Here is an 18462-nt window from a genome sequence, read left to right as displayed (position 1 = left end):
ATGCAATGTCATATATATTTATTGAATATTCTTTACATACTGTAAAAGGTTATTGATGGATGCTGGGTAAAAAAAATAAAAATAAATCCCTGTCAAGTTTTCCAGCAGTCAGCCCTACTAAATCCTTCCCTGCTGCCCCGACTATAACACTTTCTGCGTCGAGACTACAGCTCCCGGCATGCTCCGCTCCGCTAGTCTTTTACATACTCGGTCACGTGGGCCGGGCAGCGCTAGGATCAGGGAGGAGAGTGTCATGTGATCAGGGATGGCGGCGCTAGCGGAACTGTCGCTTGTGCTGCTGCTGCTGTCAGCGGTGAGCTCCGACTACACACTGACCGACCAGGATGGGCTCGGCCGAGAGTTTGATGGGATAGGAGCAGTGAGCGGAGGAGGGGTGAGTGCTGGTGCTGAAGCTCACACTCTAATGCCCCCCACCCTACACTGTAAGTGATTACAGGTGTATGCAGTGCAGGGTGGGGGAGGGGATTAGAGTGTGAGCTCCTGTGACAGGTGAATACATTGATTAAATATTTTGTAAAGATTAAATAAATAAAGATAAAGTAGCTGGAACAGATTATCTGATGTATATGGGTGATGGGTCAGGATTTCTATGTACATTAGTTATATCAGCTGCATAGATCACTACATTTTCATGCAATTTTATATATAAAAAGCGAAGAATTCGAGCCTTTAGAACCCTTTTCCATTCCAAATTGCAACCAGGATTGCAAATGCTATTTTATGTGTTTTGTGGTGTGATTTTTTTTTTTTCATGCACCACCTGATTGCTATGCTGTGATGACAGGCAGAGGGCTTTGATATCACGTAGGGAAATAGCAAGAAATTTGTATGGCACCAGTTAGTGTATTGTAGGAAATGCAAGCAAGTAATGCAGCACAGTGTCAGCCCCTTCAGATCAAGTTTTGGACTAAAGGTGGCCATACACTTACAGATTTGCAGCAGATTCGACTATCAGATAGATTTCTGTCAGATGCCTATCAGGTGGAATCTAACAGGAATGTATCTGATGTGTGCCACACAGTAGGAATTGAATTTCAATAGATTTCAGAATGAAATCTATTGAAATTCGATCGAAATGCATCGTTGCACCATTCGATTCAATGCAACCCTATGGGCCATCGATCGGCTGGCAGCCGCCGATTGACCCAGATTTTCCGTCTGGACTGATCGACCAAATCGGTCGGAATTCGATCGGTCTGCTGATCGATCATGCTTTCTGCTGCATCGAATTCTAGCCGATTCGATCAAAATGGTCGAATCGGTTGATCAATGACTAGAATAGACCAGTGTATGGGCCCCTAATGCTGGGCATACACTGGCTGATCTGGCAGCCGATTAGCCGCCGGATCGACTCCCGCCGCGTTCCTGCTCGTGCGCCCGGATCGGTTCCCGATCGTCCCCGCCGGCGCTTCTTATCTTCCGCTCGATTCGCAGCTGTTGTCCGCTCGCGGGTATCGAGTGCGGAACCGATCCCCGTGGTGACTGGACACGTCGGATATTATCAATCGAGCCATCAGCGGCTTGATTGACAAGCCTGCGTCGAGCCGTGTATGCCCAGCATTAATGCCTAGTACACACTGTACAATTTACTGCAAGATTTTTTCTGTTAGATTTCTCTGTGATTGGATTATTTTCTGTAAAGTACTGGTAGAGACTGGTCATTATCTCTGCTGCATTGTCTTCTGGTTATCTCCTGCTGAGTAGAACAATGTCTAATTTCTAGGCAGATAGATGGTTAGATAGATAATTTCCAACATGTTGAATATTTACGATCTGATTAAATCCAACATGTCAGATCGGGATTCGATACAATTCGATTTGCCATTGCAAAACAACGACGGGTCCGTTGTCACCTCCTGCTGGGCGGGCTTCGGACAGACAATACAGCGTGTGTACAGTCTGTCGGCGGACTGATAAGGCTGTTTCTGTGCTGTTTCTGAACGATCCGATCGTTCAGAAACAGCCTTATCAGTCCGCCGACAGACTGTACACACACTGTATTGTCTGCTGAAAAGCCGCCCAGGGGGAGGTGACAACGGACCCGTCGTTGCCTTCTGTCAGACGTGTGTACGAGCCTTTATGCTGGGCATACATGGCACGTTTATGCGCCGGAATCGAGCCAGTGAGTCCCCGCGGGCACTTCCTTCTCCGCGCTTATCAGTGCCTCGTTTTTGCCTATTGTCCCCCGCGTGATCGAACATGTCGGAAATGATCATCGAGCCATCAGTGGCTCGATTGATAAGAAGAATCTGGGCCCTGTATGCCCAGCATTATAGCAAATCTTATGCTGGGATTACACGTTATGTTTTTCACATTTGATTCTGCGCGTGATCTATTAGCCATTCGATTCTCTGCTCAATTCACTTATCTGCCGCTCGTTTTTCTTATCTTTTTTCCATTCACTTCTATGAGAAATCGAGCGGAACAGAATCGAGCAGAACATCGGACATGTCGGAATGTTATCGAAGACATCTATCGGAACGATTGTTTACAAAAAACGTAACGTGTAATCCCAGCATTACGGAAAATTGTATGCTGTGTAGTAGGCATTAGTCTGACATTTTGATCACTGCCAGCCTCAAATATAAATATTACGCAGGTACATTTCAGGCGCCCATACACTGAGCCGATTATTGGCCGATTGATCGAAATCGATCGCAAATCGGTTGACCAATCGATCAATTTGCGGCCGATTTCGATCGATTTCAATCGATCTGACATGCTGGAAAATGTAGGTCGATCTGCTGAGATGGATTATCATTTTGCAATGGACCTAATGGAAATCTGATGGCAAAAAAATGCCATCAGATCGATTTTAATCTGTTCCTAGTAAAAAATGTTCCTAAACACATCAAATAGATCAGAAATCTATCTGATGATCTATCTGCTGCTAATCTAACGAGTGTATGGCCTGCTTTAGGCTGCCTGAGCCACCAGATCTAGTCCTTCCACACTACACTGCGCCACGTAATTATGTATTATGCCGTGTGCGGGAATGTTACAGAACGTGGAGCAATTTTTGGGTATCTGGAGTCGTGGTTTCATAAACTGAGGCGTCGGAGCAGGGGCATAACCAATGGCGTACCTACCAGGGGCATACTACAGTTTGATGCCCCTCCCCCAATGTTCACCCCCCCCCCCCCCCTTCCCTTGCCCCCCCTTGTTTCCCCTCACAGCCTGGGGAGCCCATCTCACACGGGTCGTAAAACAAGTGTGGTCATGATGATCTTCAGACCCATAACAAGTGTAGCCACAATACACCGGATCTGCAGTATAGTCCCCTGTATGGGAGGATGAGAAAGAGAAACTGTAACCAAGAACTTTATCCCAATCAGTAGCTGATACCCCCTTTTATTTACATGAGAAATCTTTACCTTTTATCAAACAGATCATCAGGGGCTCTGTATGGCTGATATTGTGGTGAAACCCCTCCCACGGTGTGATGTCAGCTCCTCACAGCACTGAGGTCCTAACTTCACACTGTGGGAGCCTTGTTGCATTGTGGGAAATAACAGCTGTTTCCAACTGCCAAAAAAGCATGCAGCATCTCCTTCCACTGACATCACCTGCCAACAGTAAAAATGTCACCATGTGATAAATGTCAGAATGTAAATCAGGGAGAGGAAAGATTTTACAATGGGCAAACACTGACTAAATTATTTATACATAATTATTGTAAAAATTAAGCACTTTTTTTATTACATTATCTTCACCGGAGTTCCTCTTTAGTAGTTGGGCACAGCTGTGGGCTATTGCAGGGGCTGCTTCTCTCTAGTTACGCCTCTGAGTCTGAGTTTTTTGTACCAAGTCCACAGCCCTGCTCCTTCCCCCACCGGTGACGATGAGCTCAAAATTGGATTGGAAAATGTTACAGTAAACTAGTTATGTGGGAACAAGTTCTGTTTTACTGACCTGGATCTTCTTACAACCCCCTGAATTCTCACAGCTCCCTCGTTTCCTCCCGTCGCGCTCCACTGATCAGCTGTTACCCTCCAAAAGATCACCCGTCACAGGCTATTCTACATGCGCGGGCCATGCGCTTTCTCGCTCGAGCTTCGAGAGCATCTGGGACTTTACAAGTGCAACAGTTCCCGACTGGCAAGTCAGCAAAGTTTCGGAGGGACTCAGCTGCTCAAAGGGAGCAACACAGGAAGACACAGAGGGACTTGTGAGTCTTTGAGGGCTGGATGAAGCCCCAGGTAGGTATAAAAGAAGTAAAAATATGTGCAAGAGGCACTACTCCTATATACGACATAGAACTGCAAGCCTGCAGGAGCTTCTAAACAAACAATAAGTTACAGCCAAAAATAAGGAAATACAGTGCTCAACTCTATGTCAAATTGGAAAAAAACTTTATTTACGGACATGTAATCAGAGCTCTCCTACAGAGCAGGGAGGCCCCATCCCTAAAAGCATGAATCGGGGGGAACCCCGTGACCCTAGTGACTAAACCTTGCAAGTTGGACCATTCCCAAACACATAAGCCAGCAATACTCAAACAGTGCGATAGTTATGCTTCAGGCAATAGTCCACATTGAGGATACCGGTCACCAGAATACTGAAGAGTGGGCGGCTGTGAAGACTCACATAATCGCCGTGTGCATGGAGCTCCATCTTCCGACCACATGGGTCGTGAGGTTTAGTTGGTTTTGCTTCCTCCTTTCCTACATGTTTCGCCTAATCACCTGGGCTTTGTCAAGGCAATAGGAAGTATAATAGAACTATTTCCCCCCCCATGACAGGTACATTGAGCTGGGTGGGTCAGGGCAGAATGTTGTTTTGGATGATTTCTCGGATCCCGTTCATTTTATTGTCTGTGTTTTTTTTCCCAGGCCACATCAAGGCTGCTGGTGAATTATCCGGAGCCGTACAGAAGCCAAATCCTCGACTATCTCTTCAAGGTAACTGTGATGGGGTGGGCTTGGATATTAGATGGCGGGCGCTGTGATTGTAGGAATCCTCCTCACAGGTTCTCCTCACAGTTTGTGGAGTACAGTTTTTAGATATTTGGCTAGAAGAATGATCAAAAATAAATAAATAAATGTAAAAAACTTGTTTTTCAACATATAATAATACAAAGCATTAGCTGAAGAGGATCAGCGATGTCAGATCCTCAGTGCTGACAGCCTTCTCTTCCTCAGATGTCAAAACTGGAACCCTTGCTAAACCAAAAAACCCATATACTCACCTAGGTAGAGGCACATGTCCCATGTCCTCTTCACCTTATCACTGCTGCCTGGAACTTTCTGGAAGTTTGCAGCTTTGCCCTCTGTTTGCACCAGCATGGCCACGCCTGCACACTAGCATGAGTGGTTCTGGCTTACTGCACAGGCACTGCCATACTCGCGCAGAAGCAGTACAGCTGTGCTCATGCATAAAGGGGAGGGTGCTCGCAACCACATTTCTAACAAGCTCTAGTCAGAAATGTTCCAGAGGTCCGTGCACAGCAATAATGGGGGCCAGGAGGGGGTGAAATGCCTTTGCAAGATCCAGCGGTATCCCTACCATATTTTTCGGCATATAAGACGCACTCTTTTTCTCCCCCCAAAATGGCTGAATGCAGGGAGTCCCCGAACACCTGCCAATACGAACTGCTGTCCCGCCACGGCGACGCGGACTCCCTGTATTGTCCCACATTTCTCCTGCACCTCCCCGTGTCTCCCACCCCGTTTGCACTCCTCCTCATGGCTCCGGCTCCTGATACCCCCCCCCCCTTTCCCATGTGTCCTGCTCTGCCCTGTCTCACCTAAACAATGGCTCCAGCGGCAAAAACAGACCTCTCACCTCCTGTGCGGCTCCCCTAGTGACAGCTTCTGGTGATGAGGTAATTGGCAGAAGCCAGCACTAGGGCAGCCGCACAGGAGGGGGAGAGGAGGGAGAGCAGGACACACTGGGGACAGAAGGGGACACAATAATTAGGGGAAAAGCTTCACAAGACACTCCTGGACTATGGGCGCGCCAGGTTTAGTAATTTTTCCCCCCTCGTTTTTGCCCTCTAAACCGTAGGGACTTTGGGTATTCTGGAGCGTCTTATACGCTGAAAAATGTGGTAAGTATCTGTGTTCCGGTACACTCTATTAAGATCGCCAGGCTGGCGACCGGACTTTTTTTTTAATTAAAAAAAAACTATCGCATGCAGCCAACTAAAAGTGCCGGCTGCGTGTGCACCTTTTTATTTGATAAAAATCGACCCAGCAGGGCCTGAGCGGCAGCCTCCGGCGGTAATGAACGAGCTGAGCTCGTCCATACCGCCAGGCTGGTTAATACTCTGGAAACTGAGGGAGGAATGTGTGCATTTCACAGCTAAACCACAGAAGATGTGGTTTATGAATCCAAAATAATAATAATACATTAGAGGGGACCTGCTGCAGCTTATCAGAATAGCCGCTGATGCTGTCGCTGCTTTCTAAACTTTTTTCTCTTTTCCGTCTTTACAGCCAGATTTCGGAGCCTCTCTGCACATCTTTAAAGTAGAGATCGGAGGAGATGCGCAGTCCACAGGTATGTGGTGCTTATAGATCTCCATTTCCTCCAGGAGGACTCTCTGGTGTTCCAAACTGAAACGCATCCGAGTGATAAACTGAAATATTTATAATTTGTCAAATGGCGTCTGTGCTTCCAAAGTGCAGATTGCAGAAACTGGTGTCGGGCGGGAGGAAAGAGGGTACCCCTACAGCAATTCTGAGGGTCAGCTTTTCAGGAAAAAATGAAAACCATAGCTGATTGCCTCCTGGATTTCACTCCGCACACATCAGTGCTGTTACGACTCTGTGATGGAAAATACAATTTAGCCACATACCTATGACGAGCATATATTTCTGCAGAATGGACGTTTATGGTTCACAAATAAGACGTTTGTACATGTCCAGTTTGCATGAAGTGGTTAAAACGGACCTGAACTCAGAACTTCCTCTCTGCACTGAAAGATAAGCAACAGCTTAAAGGATACCACAACTGACATGTGGCATAATGAGATAGACATGTGTATGTACAGTGCCTAGCACACAGATAACTATGCTGTGTTCCTTTTTTTCTTTCTCTGCCTGAAAGAGGTAAATATCAGGTATGTAAGTGGCTGAGTCAGTCCTGACTCAGACAGGAAGTGACTACAGTGTGACCCTCGCTGATAAGAATTTCCCCCTTTTTTATCTCTTTCTTGCTCTCAGAAGCCATTTTCTTCTAGGAAAGTGTTTTATAGTTGGAATTTCTTATCAGTGAAGGTCACACTGTAGTCACTTCCTGTCTGAGTCAGGACTGAGTCAGCCACTTACATACCTGATATTTACCTCTTTCAGGCAGAGAAAGAAAAAAAGGAACACAGCATAGTTATTTGTGTGCTAGGCACTGTACATACCCATGTCTATCTCATTATGCCACATGTCAGTTGTGGTATCCTTTAAAGAGAACCTGTAGCAAAAAAAAGTTCCCCTGGGGGTACTCTCCTCGGGAGGGGGAAGCCTCCAGTTCCCAATGAGGCTTCACTCTCTCCTGTAGCTGCAGGCATTCCAGCGCTGGCTCCCCCGAAGTGTCTCGGAATCCTCCCTCGACAAGGCTGATAAGTGCTGAGTATATTGTCTTGTCACTTAACTGTGCTTCAAAGGGGTCACCATCTAATCCCTACCATAGTCCTATGTCGATGTATGTATCGTATAGTGTATTGTAGTCTAGGGCCAATTAATTCATCTGCATGTTTTTGGGACATGGGGGGAAACCAGAGTGCCTGGAGGAAACCCACACAGACATAGGGAGAACATACAAACTCAATGCAGATAGTGCCCTTTTTGGTATTTGAACCTGTGACCCAGCGCTGCAAGGCGAGAGCGCTAATCACTACGCCACCATGCTGCCTGTGTTCATCTACATTACAGCACAAGGTTATTTCCACCGTAGCTAATGATTGTTAGCGAGGTGACATTTGCTGTGTGCAAAACATATACTGCAGGCTGCAAAGTTTTTTTCTTTTCCGCATTGGAAAATGCATCATAGATGTGAACGGGCCAATGGCTTTACATGGGCTGTCGGTTCTTATGCGATTTGAGATGCAAAAAAAAAACTGCACGTGAAAAGGGCCAGTGTGAACCCTGCCCTCACAGCTTCACTGGGCTTACTGCAAAGACTCATTCATTCCAGAGGGAGGAAGCCGTAGGGACGTCGGCGCTGCGTCCTCCCACCTCCGTGTCAAATCCGAGCCGTGCAGAATTCCGGAGCGCAGTAGTAACATCTGTGTGATCCAGCTTGTTACAATGCTTAAAGGCCTGAGCCCACTGATGCAGCTGCAGGGGCGTAGCAATAGGGGGTGCAGCGGTAGCGACCGCATCGGGGCCCTTGGGCCAGAGGGGCCCCAAAGGGCCCTCCCTCAACTACAGTATTAGCTCTCTATTAGTCCTGTGCTCATAATAATAATCACTTTGAATAGTAGTAATCATTAACCTCTTGCCGACCGCGTCACGCCAGTAGGCGTGGCCGCGGCGGCAGCCCCAGGACCGCCTAACTCCAATTGGCGTAAAGTCCTGGGGCTCTGTTTTGCAGGAGATCGCGCGCAGGCTGCGCGCGCATCTCCTGCTTGGGGGGCGGAGCTCCGCCCCGCCTTCAGTCTCCGAGCGGCTATTGCCGCTCGGGAGACTGTTAGATGGCGTGATCGCTGTCTGTTTACATAGTACAGCGCTGCGATCAGCAGCAGCACTGTACTGGTCCCCCTGGGGGACAAGAGAGTGATAGACTCTCATAGGCAGAAGCCTATGACAGCCGATCGCCGTAATTGGCCGGCTGTGGGGAGGGAGGGAGGGAAGGGATGTAAAGGAAGAGGGTTTTTTTTTTCAAAATACGGCAACAATAATATTTATTAAACAAAAAATAAACATGGGGGGAGCGAGCAGACCCCACCAACAGAGAGCTCTGTTGGTGGGGAGAAAAGGGGGGGGGGAATCACTTGTGTGCTGTGTTGTGCGGCCCTGCAGCTTGGCCTTAAAGCTGCAGTGGCCTTTTAAACTAAAAATTGCCTGGTCACTAGGGGGGTTTAGCCCTGCAGTCCTCAAGAGGTTAACAAGCTGTTTCCCATCCCCTTCTTGCACCTCTGACACTGGGGTTGTCCATGGCAGGTTTTGGTGCACCGTATCAATTGTTATGTATAGAGTGCTTGGGGGGCACCATTGTAAGACTTGCATCAGGGCCCACAGCTCCTTAGCTACGCCACTGTGCAGCTGTGTCCGCTTCTGTCTGCTTTTCAGCATCTGTAACATTGATGTTTAACTGAAAAGCGGACACATCTGCAGCAGTGGGCTCAGGCCCTGACATCTGAGGTGAAAATAAACTGCTGAGAAAAACAATTGTATCCATCCTCCTTCTCCTAAAAATTACTTATTTAGTTATCCGACAGTTTTATTTTATATTTAAATCTAATTTTTACTGTTTCATTGTCTCTGCTCAAAGACACCTTCATTGAAGTATGCCAGAGCTCAAATCTATGAATTATTGACCCTTTTTATCTCTTTCCTGCTCTCAGAAGCCATTTACTGACAGGAAAGTATTTTATGGCTGTAATTACTTATCAGTGAGGGTTATGCTATAGTTTGACCCAGACAGAAACTGTCACTTGCATACCTGATGTTTAACTCTTTCAGGCACAGAAAGAAAAAAGGAAAACGGCCTAGTTATTAGTGTGCTTGGCACTGTACATACACGTCTATCTCATCATGTCACATGTCACCTCGGTGACATGTGGGGAACTTTAGTGAGAAGGGGATAAAAATATATTTCAAAGGGCTGGGGCACACCGAGTGGGTCTTCAGGCGTTTTTGCAGTTGCTTGCGGCTGCGGATACGCTTGGGTAATGTATCTCAATGGGGTAGTGCACACCAGAGCGGGAGGCGTTTTGCAGAAACGCATACTCCCGGGCTGCTGCAGATTTTGGATTGCGGAGGCGTTTCTGCCTCTAATGTAAAGTATAGGAAAACGCAAACCGCTCTGAAAAACGGCAGATCAGAGCGGTTTTGCAGGTGTTTTTGTTACAGTAGCTGTTCAGTAACAATATATGAAATCTACTACACGAAAAACTCTTCCCAAAACTGCAAAATGCTAGCTGAAACGCTACAGAAAAATAAGAAAAAGCGTTTCAAAATCTGCTAGCATTTTGCGGATCTGCTAGCGGGTTTTGGTGTGCACCAGGCCAAAGTCAGAAGTTGAAAAATAGATCAAATTTTTTTTGTAATTTGTTCATGTTGTTTGATCCTCAATGATCCTGCAGGTCATCATCTTTACTACTGGCAGACAAGAAAATACTAGACAGCACCAACTACCATTATAACCACACCCACTAACCATATCACTAACAATATGATAGGCTAAAAGGTCATTATTTACATATATACATATGCATAGAGGGAGATACTGCTTGCTTGGCAGTTGGAGTTATTTCCCACAATGCAACAAGGCTCCCACAATGTGATGTCAGGACCTAGTTCCTGACATCACACTGTGGGAGGGCTTTCACCACAATATCAGCCATACAGGCGTCCCTGGCGATCTGTTTGGAGAAAAGGTCAAGATTTCTCATGGGGAAGGGCGTATCAGTTACTGATTGCAATGAAGTTCAATCATTGGTTACAGTTCCTCTTTAATCTCTTGCGGACATGGGTAGCTGAGATCTATGCCCTGTTTATGGCCAGTTATTCCTGCCAGGGCGTAAATTTTAGCTAATTTCAGCCACATGGTGCCGTTTGCGTCGCTATGGTGTTGCTGCAGTCACTTTCTCACATATCCAGCTTGTGATCTTTCACAGCGTTTACATTTTTTCGGTGGTTTCTGGATGTCGAAATTCACCACTTGCGTGTATTTCATGTGAAGCCGGCCGTCAGATCAGCAGAAGATCTGGGCGTATTTGGGTCACACAGCTAGCCGCAGTTTGGTCTTCCCCTCGTCAGCAGGGCTGGAAGCCAAGAAAACAGGAAATTCAGCATCTGCAGATGGGGTGATAACCACAGAATAAACATTGTGAGAGCTGCAATGGACTACAGTAATGTGTGTGCGGCTGGTGTGTGTCCCGTTCTCCTGATATAGGCATTGGAACATAATGACTCTGTATGAAGAGCCAGCATGTTGTGCAGTGCTTTATGGGAAATGGTGGGAGTGGCAGTTGTCCAGCCGTGGGTACACATAGGCAGGGGTACCTATCATGGCAGTGATGAGGTTGTGGTAAAACACCAGTGAAGAGATGAGACAGATCCTAAAAGTAGACAGACCCCCCCCCCCCCCCGGCATTGTTCCCTCCTAAACTAAAGGTGGCCATACACTGATGGATTTGCAGCAGATTCGACCATCAGATTTCTGTCAAGTCGAATCTGACAGGAATCTATCTGATGGGTGCCACAGACTAGGAACAGATTTCCAATAGATTTCAGAATGAAATCTATTGGAAATCGATCTAAATGCATTATTGGACCATTAGATCCAACGCAACTCTATGGGCCATCGATCTGGTTTCGATTTGCACGATCAGTGCATTGATTTGCGAATTATCAAATCGATGGCTGAAATTGACCAGTGTATGGGCCCCTCAAGGGTAGACCTAAATCTAACAATGATGGGCAGATTCGACCGAGAGGCTAATCTCTCTCTGATAAAATCTGATTTGGGAGAGATCTGTCGGCTGCCCATATACTGCAGGCTAATTTCCAATCAATTTCAGCATGAAATCTCTCCGGATTCATTTGAGTCTGCCACATCCGCCGCCTCGCCACTACCCCCTGTGTATGAATGTACCCCTGTATGTGTATTTCTGTATTACCTGTCTGTCTTCGGGAATCCCTCTCTCTTCTGTTTGTGCTATATATGCCGCTGGAGTATAGCATGTGACATCACACGGGCGGCGTGTATACTGCTAACGGAAGTGAGGTATTCCGAAGACAGATGGGTACCCCATAGTGGGCGGCACAGGACAGGTAATGCATGAATGCACACATGGGGGGGGGGTGGATATTTATACACTAGGGGGCAGCACTGGGTGTTTCATCGCTTGTCCTGATATCGCTCGACGTTACCGCCGTGCACCTGATCGTCCACGACGGCCCGACGTCTTGCAGCATGTCCGATCGATACATGTGTCCAAATTACTGAAATTAGTCACATCATCAATCAGGGATGCTCTTGGCAGCACCGTTTTTCATCCGATTTAATAATAATTATCAAATCGGATGGTCAGCCGCCAAGTCAAGAGATGTATGGCCACCTTAACGCATGTTGCCCACGCAGGAAGGAGGCCAGGCCCACCCCAATTTTTGCTGGTTCTGTACTTTCCCAGTGCCACTTTCACAGCAGGGTACACCAGAGTTCTGTAATGTAAGATGGCTGCTTGTCCTGCCCCCTCCAGTAGGTACACAAACCTCTGAAGCCCAATTAAAGATCAACTAAACCGAGAGAGATATGGAGGCTGCTATATTTGTTTCCTTTGAGCAATACCAGTTGCCTGGCTGTCCTGCTGATCCTCTGCCTCTAATACTGTTAGCCATAGACCCTGAACAAGCATGCAGCAGATCAGGTGTTTCTGACATTAGCAGATCTGACAAGATTAGCTGCATGCTTGTTTCTGGTGTGATTCCGACACTACTGCAGCCAAATAGATCAGTTGGGTTGCCAGGCAACTGGTATTGTTTACCTACATCCGTACCAGCAGTTTCTGCCCCCTTAAAGAGAACCAGAGATGAAGCACCCTCTTGTATTTTACCTTATAAATCAGTGGGAACATGACAGTAAACACCTAATCTGCTCTTTGTTCCATTGTTCTCTGTTTAATCTAAATGTTATCACCTCTGGTAAGAATCCCGACTGAGTACTCAGTCTGGCTTTGCTACGGAATGATTATAGCTGAGTCTGTCTTCTCTGGTGTCTTTTCAAGCCCAAGCCTGCCCCCTTGTGGCTCTGCTATAATGACTCAGCTATAATTAATCCCTGCAAAGCCAGACAGAATGCTCAGTCCGGGATTCTTATCACAGCTGATAACAGACACTTTTAGCAGTGAGGATGGAACAGAGAGCATGGTAAGTGTTTTCTCTAATGTTCTTACTGATATACATGGTAAAATACACAAGGGTGCTTCGTCTCTGGTTCCCTTTAAGGACCAGAGACTGCTGTTACGGTAAAACGGCGCTTACCTAGGAATCGCCGCAATCATCCGCCGGTCATGCCGTTCTCTCCCCACCGCAGGTCCCTCTCCCTTCTTTCCCTATGACAGCAGAGCTGTGTGAGCAGGCCAGGAGCCGCTTTCATTGGCTCCTGACCCTGTCAATCAATATAAGCCAATGAGGTTGGCTTACGGTGAAGACAGGGTCAGGAGCAGGGCTGGATTTACCATGAGGCACTGTAGGCACGTGCCTACAGGCGCCTGATGACGGAAATGCTGCTCATTCCCCTCCCAGTGCCTCCCTCCTTCACTATGCAGAGTCCTAATGAGAGTGTAAATGAGTTACTCACCCTGCTCTCTGCATTCCACTGACAAGATCTCCTTTCAATCAGGGGCACCTCTAGCTACTTAATGCTGAGGGTAAAGGTCCGTACACACGCGGACTGGAGGCAACGACGGGTCCATCATCACCTCCCGCTGGGCGGATCGCTCAGAAACAGCCGTATCAGTCCGCCGACAGACTGTACACTGGAATGCCCACCCAGCGGGAGGTGACGACGAACCCGTCGTTGCCTCCAGTCCGGCGTGTGTACGGACCTTACCTCTGGCCTGACGTACCACTGCTACGCCGATGACACACAGCTATACCTGTCCTTCAAACCTGGTGGAACAGACCCTACCCAAAAAATAAACTCTTGCTTAGCTGAGCTTCAGGCATGGATGAATGATAACTGGTTGAAACTGAATGCTGACAAAACTGAGGTCCTGTTTGTCCAAAGCCAGCACTCGCCATCAAAACAGCTCTATCCTAAAGCAACACCAATCAGGATTGAGAATTCAGACATAAACAGCTCCAACCTTGTGCGCAGCCTTGGCGTACTAATCGATGGGGAATTGAGTTTCAGAAACCAAATTTCATCTGTAGTTAAATCTTCCTTCTTTCATCTGAAGAACATTGCAAAGATTAAACATCTAATTCCCCCAGAGGATCTTCCAACCCTAGTCCACGCCTTCATCACATCACGGCTGGACTACTGCAATGCCCTTTATGCTGGCCTCCCCAAAAAGGACCTGCGTCGCCTGCAATTAGTGCAGAATGCTGCTGCCAGATTGCTAACAAACCAGCCTCGCCACTGTTACATTACACCGATCCTTCGCTCACTGCACTGGCTACCAGTAGAATGGAGAATACTCTTCAAGATTGGATTTCATCCGGGCTGATAACAAGCTGGCTGAGCAGTGAAGAATGAAACTGAAAGCAAGGCAGATGTTTTCTCTAATATTCCCACTGATATATATGGTAAAATACATGAGGGTGCTTCGTCTCTGGTTCACTTTAATGAGATTATGCTGCCAGTTTTGTAACGGTTTGGTACAGAAATAAAGCAGGCCTGATCTATGAGGAAGTCCTGCTGGAATGCAGAAGTGGTTTGTGGCTGCACTTCAGCAGAAATGGGCTATTCTCTCTTCTCTGTGATGCTGTGCCACACGTACAACCTTACGATGAAACGGACGTGGTGCAGGTGTGAACATCATCTACTACAGCGGTCTCCAGCCTGCGGCTCTCTGTACAGTCGTCACAGAGGGGTGGAGATGACAGATCAGAATCGAGGTGGTGAAATGGCAGATAGGAGGATGTGGTAGTAGCTGGTATGATGAGAGATAAGGAGTGCAAAGGGAGTTCTGTTTTTGGTGGTAAGCCAATCGCAGCCTTTAGTGTACACAGGTTCCAAGAACTCTCTTTTTCTAGTTAAACGGGAACTTCAGCCTAAACAAACATACTGTCATTAAGTTACATGAGTTATGTTAATTAAAATAGATAGGTAATATAATCTGTTACCCAACCTGTTTTAAAAAAACAGGCAAATGTTTGTGATTTCATGGGGGCAGCCATCTTTTTGGTTGAAAGGAGGTGACAGGGAGCATGAGGCACAGTTCCAACTGCCCTGTGTCCTGATCACACCTCCCAGCTGCGTGCACTAGGCTTCAAATCTCAAATTCAAAATTACAAAGAAAAAAAAAATTGCACCAAAACAGCAGAAAGAGAACAACAACATCAGAAATCCCATCATGCTTTGCACAGGATCAGGGGAAAATGCCCTGGCAGTTTTCTTCTGTGCAGCAAAAAATGAGGCTTGGGTAAGAAAAACAAAGTTCTGATGCTGTGAAACTGTAAAAGAAACACCAAGCCTTTTCAGTTCTGCTGAGTAGATTTTTAGTCTGGAGGTGCACTTTAACATTTGTATACAGCTGAACACAAATCCAAATCCAAAAAAGCTCGGCAGGAGCAAATACATGTAGCATTGCCAAAGTAAAACATTAGCATGGGAGGGGTGGTTGTGGGAATAAGGGAAGGGTATAGGGGGTTGGGGTGTACAGTTCATAAGCATGAGGAGTATATAAGGGACAGTATAGGGTGATGGGATATATATAGTCCATATTGGCGATGGGGGTATAGGGGGTATACAGTCCATGAGGTAACATGTACCTTTCAGTTGGTGGCAGGCAGTGACAGGTCGGGCAGCTATTTGCATGTTTGTTTCCTCTTCCCCCAGCAGGCTGTAGAGTTTCCTCTACTCATCCTGGATGTGGGCGGAGAGTCTCTGGAAGTAGGCAGTCCTCGCAGGTGCAGATTTGCTGCAGTGTAGCAGGAAGTGGGCCTCATCCTCCAGGGCCCCCTTGTCACACTGCCTGCACAGTCTCTCCGCCCGGGGCTTCCACGTCTGTCTGTTTTTAAACTGCCACCAATTTTTGACACGATCAACATTAGGATCGACTTCCCCAAGAACCAACATAGCGCTTCTGCAGAGTGATTTTGTGCGGAAACGCACGAAAAAAACCCACTCAATTTTTTTTCTCAAATTGGATGTTTTTACCTAATCAAATGTCTTATTAGGAAAAAAAATTGTAATGTATGGCCAGCTTTAGAATTGAAAGTCTTACTACTGCTGCAACATTTGATGGGCCCATATGGAACAACATTTGCATTAAAGTAATACTTAAAGGATACCCGAAGTGACATTTGACATGATGAGATAGACGTGTATGTACAGTGCCTAGCGCACAAATAACTATGCTGTGTTCCTTTTTTTTCTTTTTCTGCCTGAAAGAGTTAAATATCAGGTATGTAAGTGGCTGACTCAGTCCTGACTCCTAGCAGAAAATGGCTTCTGAGAGCAGGAAAGAGATAAAAAGGGTCAATAGTTCATAGATTTTAGCTCTGGCGTACTTCAATGAATGTGGCATTGAGCAAAAAAAACAATAAAATAGTTAAAACTTAAAAAGTAGATTTAAACATATAAAATGAAACTGTGGAATATCTTAATTCATTTTTAGGAGAAGGAAGGTGGATACAATTTTATTTCATTCGTTTATTTTTGCCTCGGTGCCCTTTAATGGGGAAAAAAAAAAGATTTTAATCTACCTGGGGCTTCACCCAGCCCCCTGGAGCCCTCCTATGCCCAAGACGTCCTGCTGGTCCCTTCTGGCCAGCAGCGGCGACCCCCTGCTGTGCATCCACGGTTGGAAGTGTTCTCCGCATACTGTGCATGTGCAGAACGCTCCTGGCCCCGGGAGCGCGATCAGGGTGCACGCTGCTCAGGAGTCGCGCATGCGCAGTAGCTGCTGACTTTCGGCAACCGGCCAGCTTTGCGGAGGTCGCAGCTGCTGGCCGGAGGGGACCAGGAGGATGACGTGGGCGGAGGACAAGTCCAGGGGGCTGGAAGAAGACCCAGGTAAGATAAAATAATTTTTATATTTCGCTTAAAGAGAACCAGAGATGAAGCACCCTCATGTATTTTACCTTATAAATCAGTGGGAACATGACAGTAAACACCTAATCTGCTCTTTGTTACATTGTTCTCTGTTTAATTTGCCTATTATCACCTCTAAGATAAGAATCCCGACTAAGCAGTCAGCTGGCTTTGCTACAGAAAGATTATAGCTGAGTCTGTGTTCTTTTGTGTCTTTTCAAGTCCAAGCCTGCCCCCTGCTGGCTTTGCTCAGAAATCATTATAGCTGAGTCATTATAGCAAAGCCAGACTCAATGCACAGTCCGGGATTCTTATCTCAGCTAGATAACAGACACTTTTAGCAGTGAGGATGAAACAGAGGGCAGGGTAGGTGTTTTCTCTAATGTTCCCACTGATTTCTATGGTAAAATACATGAGGGTGCTTCGTCTCTGGTTCACTTTAAGTATTCCATTAAGTCATTTATCATCCTCATCATTACAGCTATAATGTGTTGCATTAAAGATACCTATTATTATTATTATTATTAATTATATAGCACTGACATCTTCTGCAGCACTGTACAGAGCACATAGTCATGTCACTGACTGTCCTCAGAGAAGCTCACAATATAATCCTACCACAGTCATAGTCTAATGTCCTATCATATTATTATTATGTATTTATATAGCCCTGACATCTCCTGCAGCACATTACAGAGTACATAGTCATGTCACTGACTGTTCTTCAGAGGAGCTCCCAATCTTATGCTCAAAGTGCCAGAGCTGCAGCCAGTAGGGCATGCTCTAGTGGCAATAGCAGTGTTAGAAAGTCTTGCCCAAGGTCTCCTTACTGAATAGTTGCTGGCTTACTGAACAGTACACTATCCAGGCACTGCATAGTCATACTATACACTATAGTCCTAGTCTAATGTCCTACCATATTATTATGTATTTATATAGCACTGACATCTTCTGCAGCACATTACAGAGTACATAGTCATGTCACTGACTGTCCTCAGAGTAGCTCACAATCTAATCCCTGCCATAGTCCTATGCCCATTATAGTCTAGTACCAATTTTTAGGGGGAATCCAATTAACTTTCCAGCATGTTTTGGGGAAGTGGCAGAAAGCCGGAGTGCCTGGAGGAAACCCACGCAGACACGGGGAGAACATACAAACTCCATGCAGATGGTGATCCCCCGGGCCCCTGCAGAGTGCTCACAGGAGGGAGTGTGTGTGTGTGGGGGGGGGGGGCATGGGGCTCTTTCTGGCTGCAGTAGTATCCAGATCACACACTTGAAACAAGCATGCAGCTAATCCAGTCAGTGCACCTGTTCTGCATGCTTGTTCAGGGTCTGTAGCTAAAGGAATCAGACACACCGGATTAGCAGGACAGCCAGGCAATCTGCATTGTTTCAAAGGAAATAAATATGGCAGCCTCCATACCCTCTCACCTCATATGACCTTTAAATTAAACTTTAACAATGTTTAATTGAGGTGTGCTCTACATGTTGTCACTATTAGGGTTGCTCAAATCTGAATTCGGGTGGAACCCGGATAGTAGCTATCCGGATTTCACCCTGCTAATTACAATC

General features: G+C 46.5%; 1 protein-coding gene across 2 annotated transcripts in view; it reads left to right on the top strand.

Annotated features, from left to right (window-relative positions):
- The first annotated feature begins 244 nt into the window (after positions 1-244).
- The window catches only part of GALC (galactosylceramidase), an 85945-nt gene continuing 67727 nt past the window's right edge, over positions 245-18462 (top strand). For both annotated transcript variants that reach the window (XM_068254545.1, XM_068254546.1), the window contains exons 1-3: positions 245-394; positions 4854-4922; positions 6459-6522. In XM_068254545.1, the coding sequence (XP_068110646.1) occupies positions 266-394; positions 4854-4922; positions 6459-6522 (262 nt within the window). In that variant the 5' untranslated portion in view covers positions 245-265. The remainder of the gene's footprint in view (positions 395-4853; positions 4923-6458; positions 6523-18462) is intronic.

The sequence above is a fragment of the Hyperolius riggenbachi genome, chromosome 9, assembly GCF_040937935.1.
Source record: "Hyperolius riggenbachi isolate aHypRig1 chromosome 9, aHypRig1.pri, whole genome shotgun sequence".
NCBI classification, from domain to species: domain Eukaryota; kingdom Metazoa; phylum Chordata; class Amphibia; order Anura; family Hyperoliidae; genus Hyperolius; species Hyperolius riggenbachi.
This window is presented reverse-complemented; position numbering and strand designations above follow the sequence as displayed.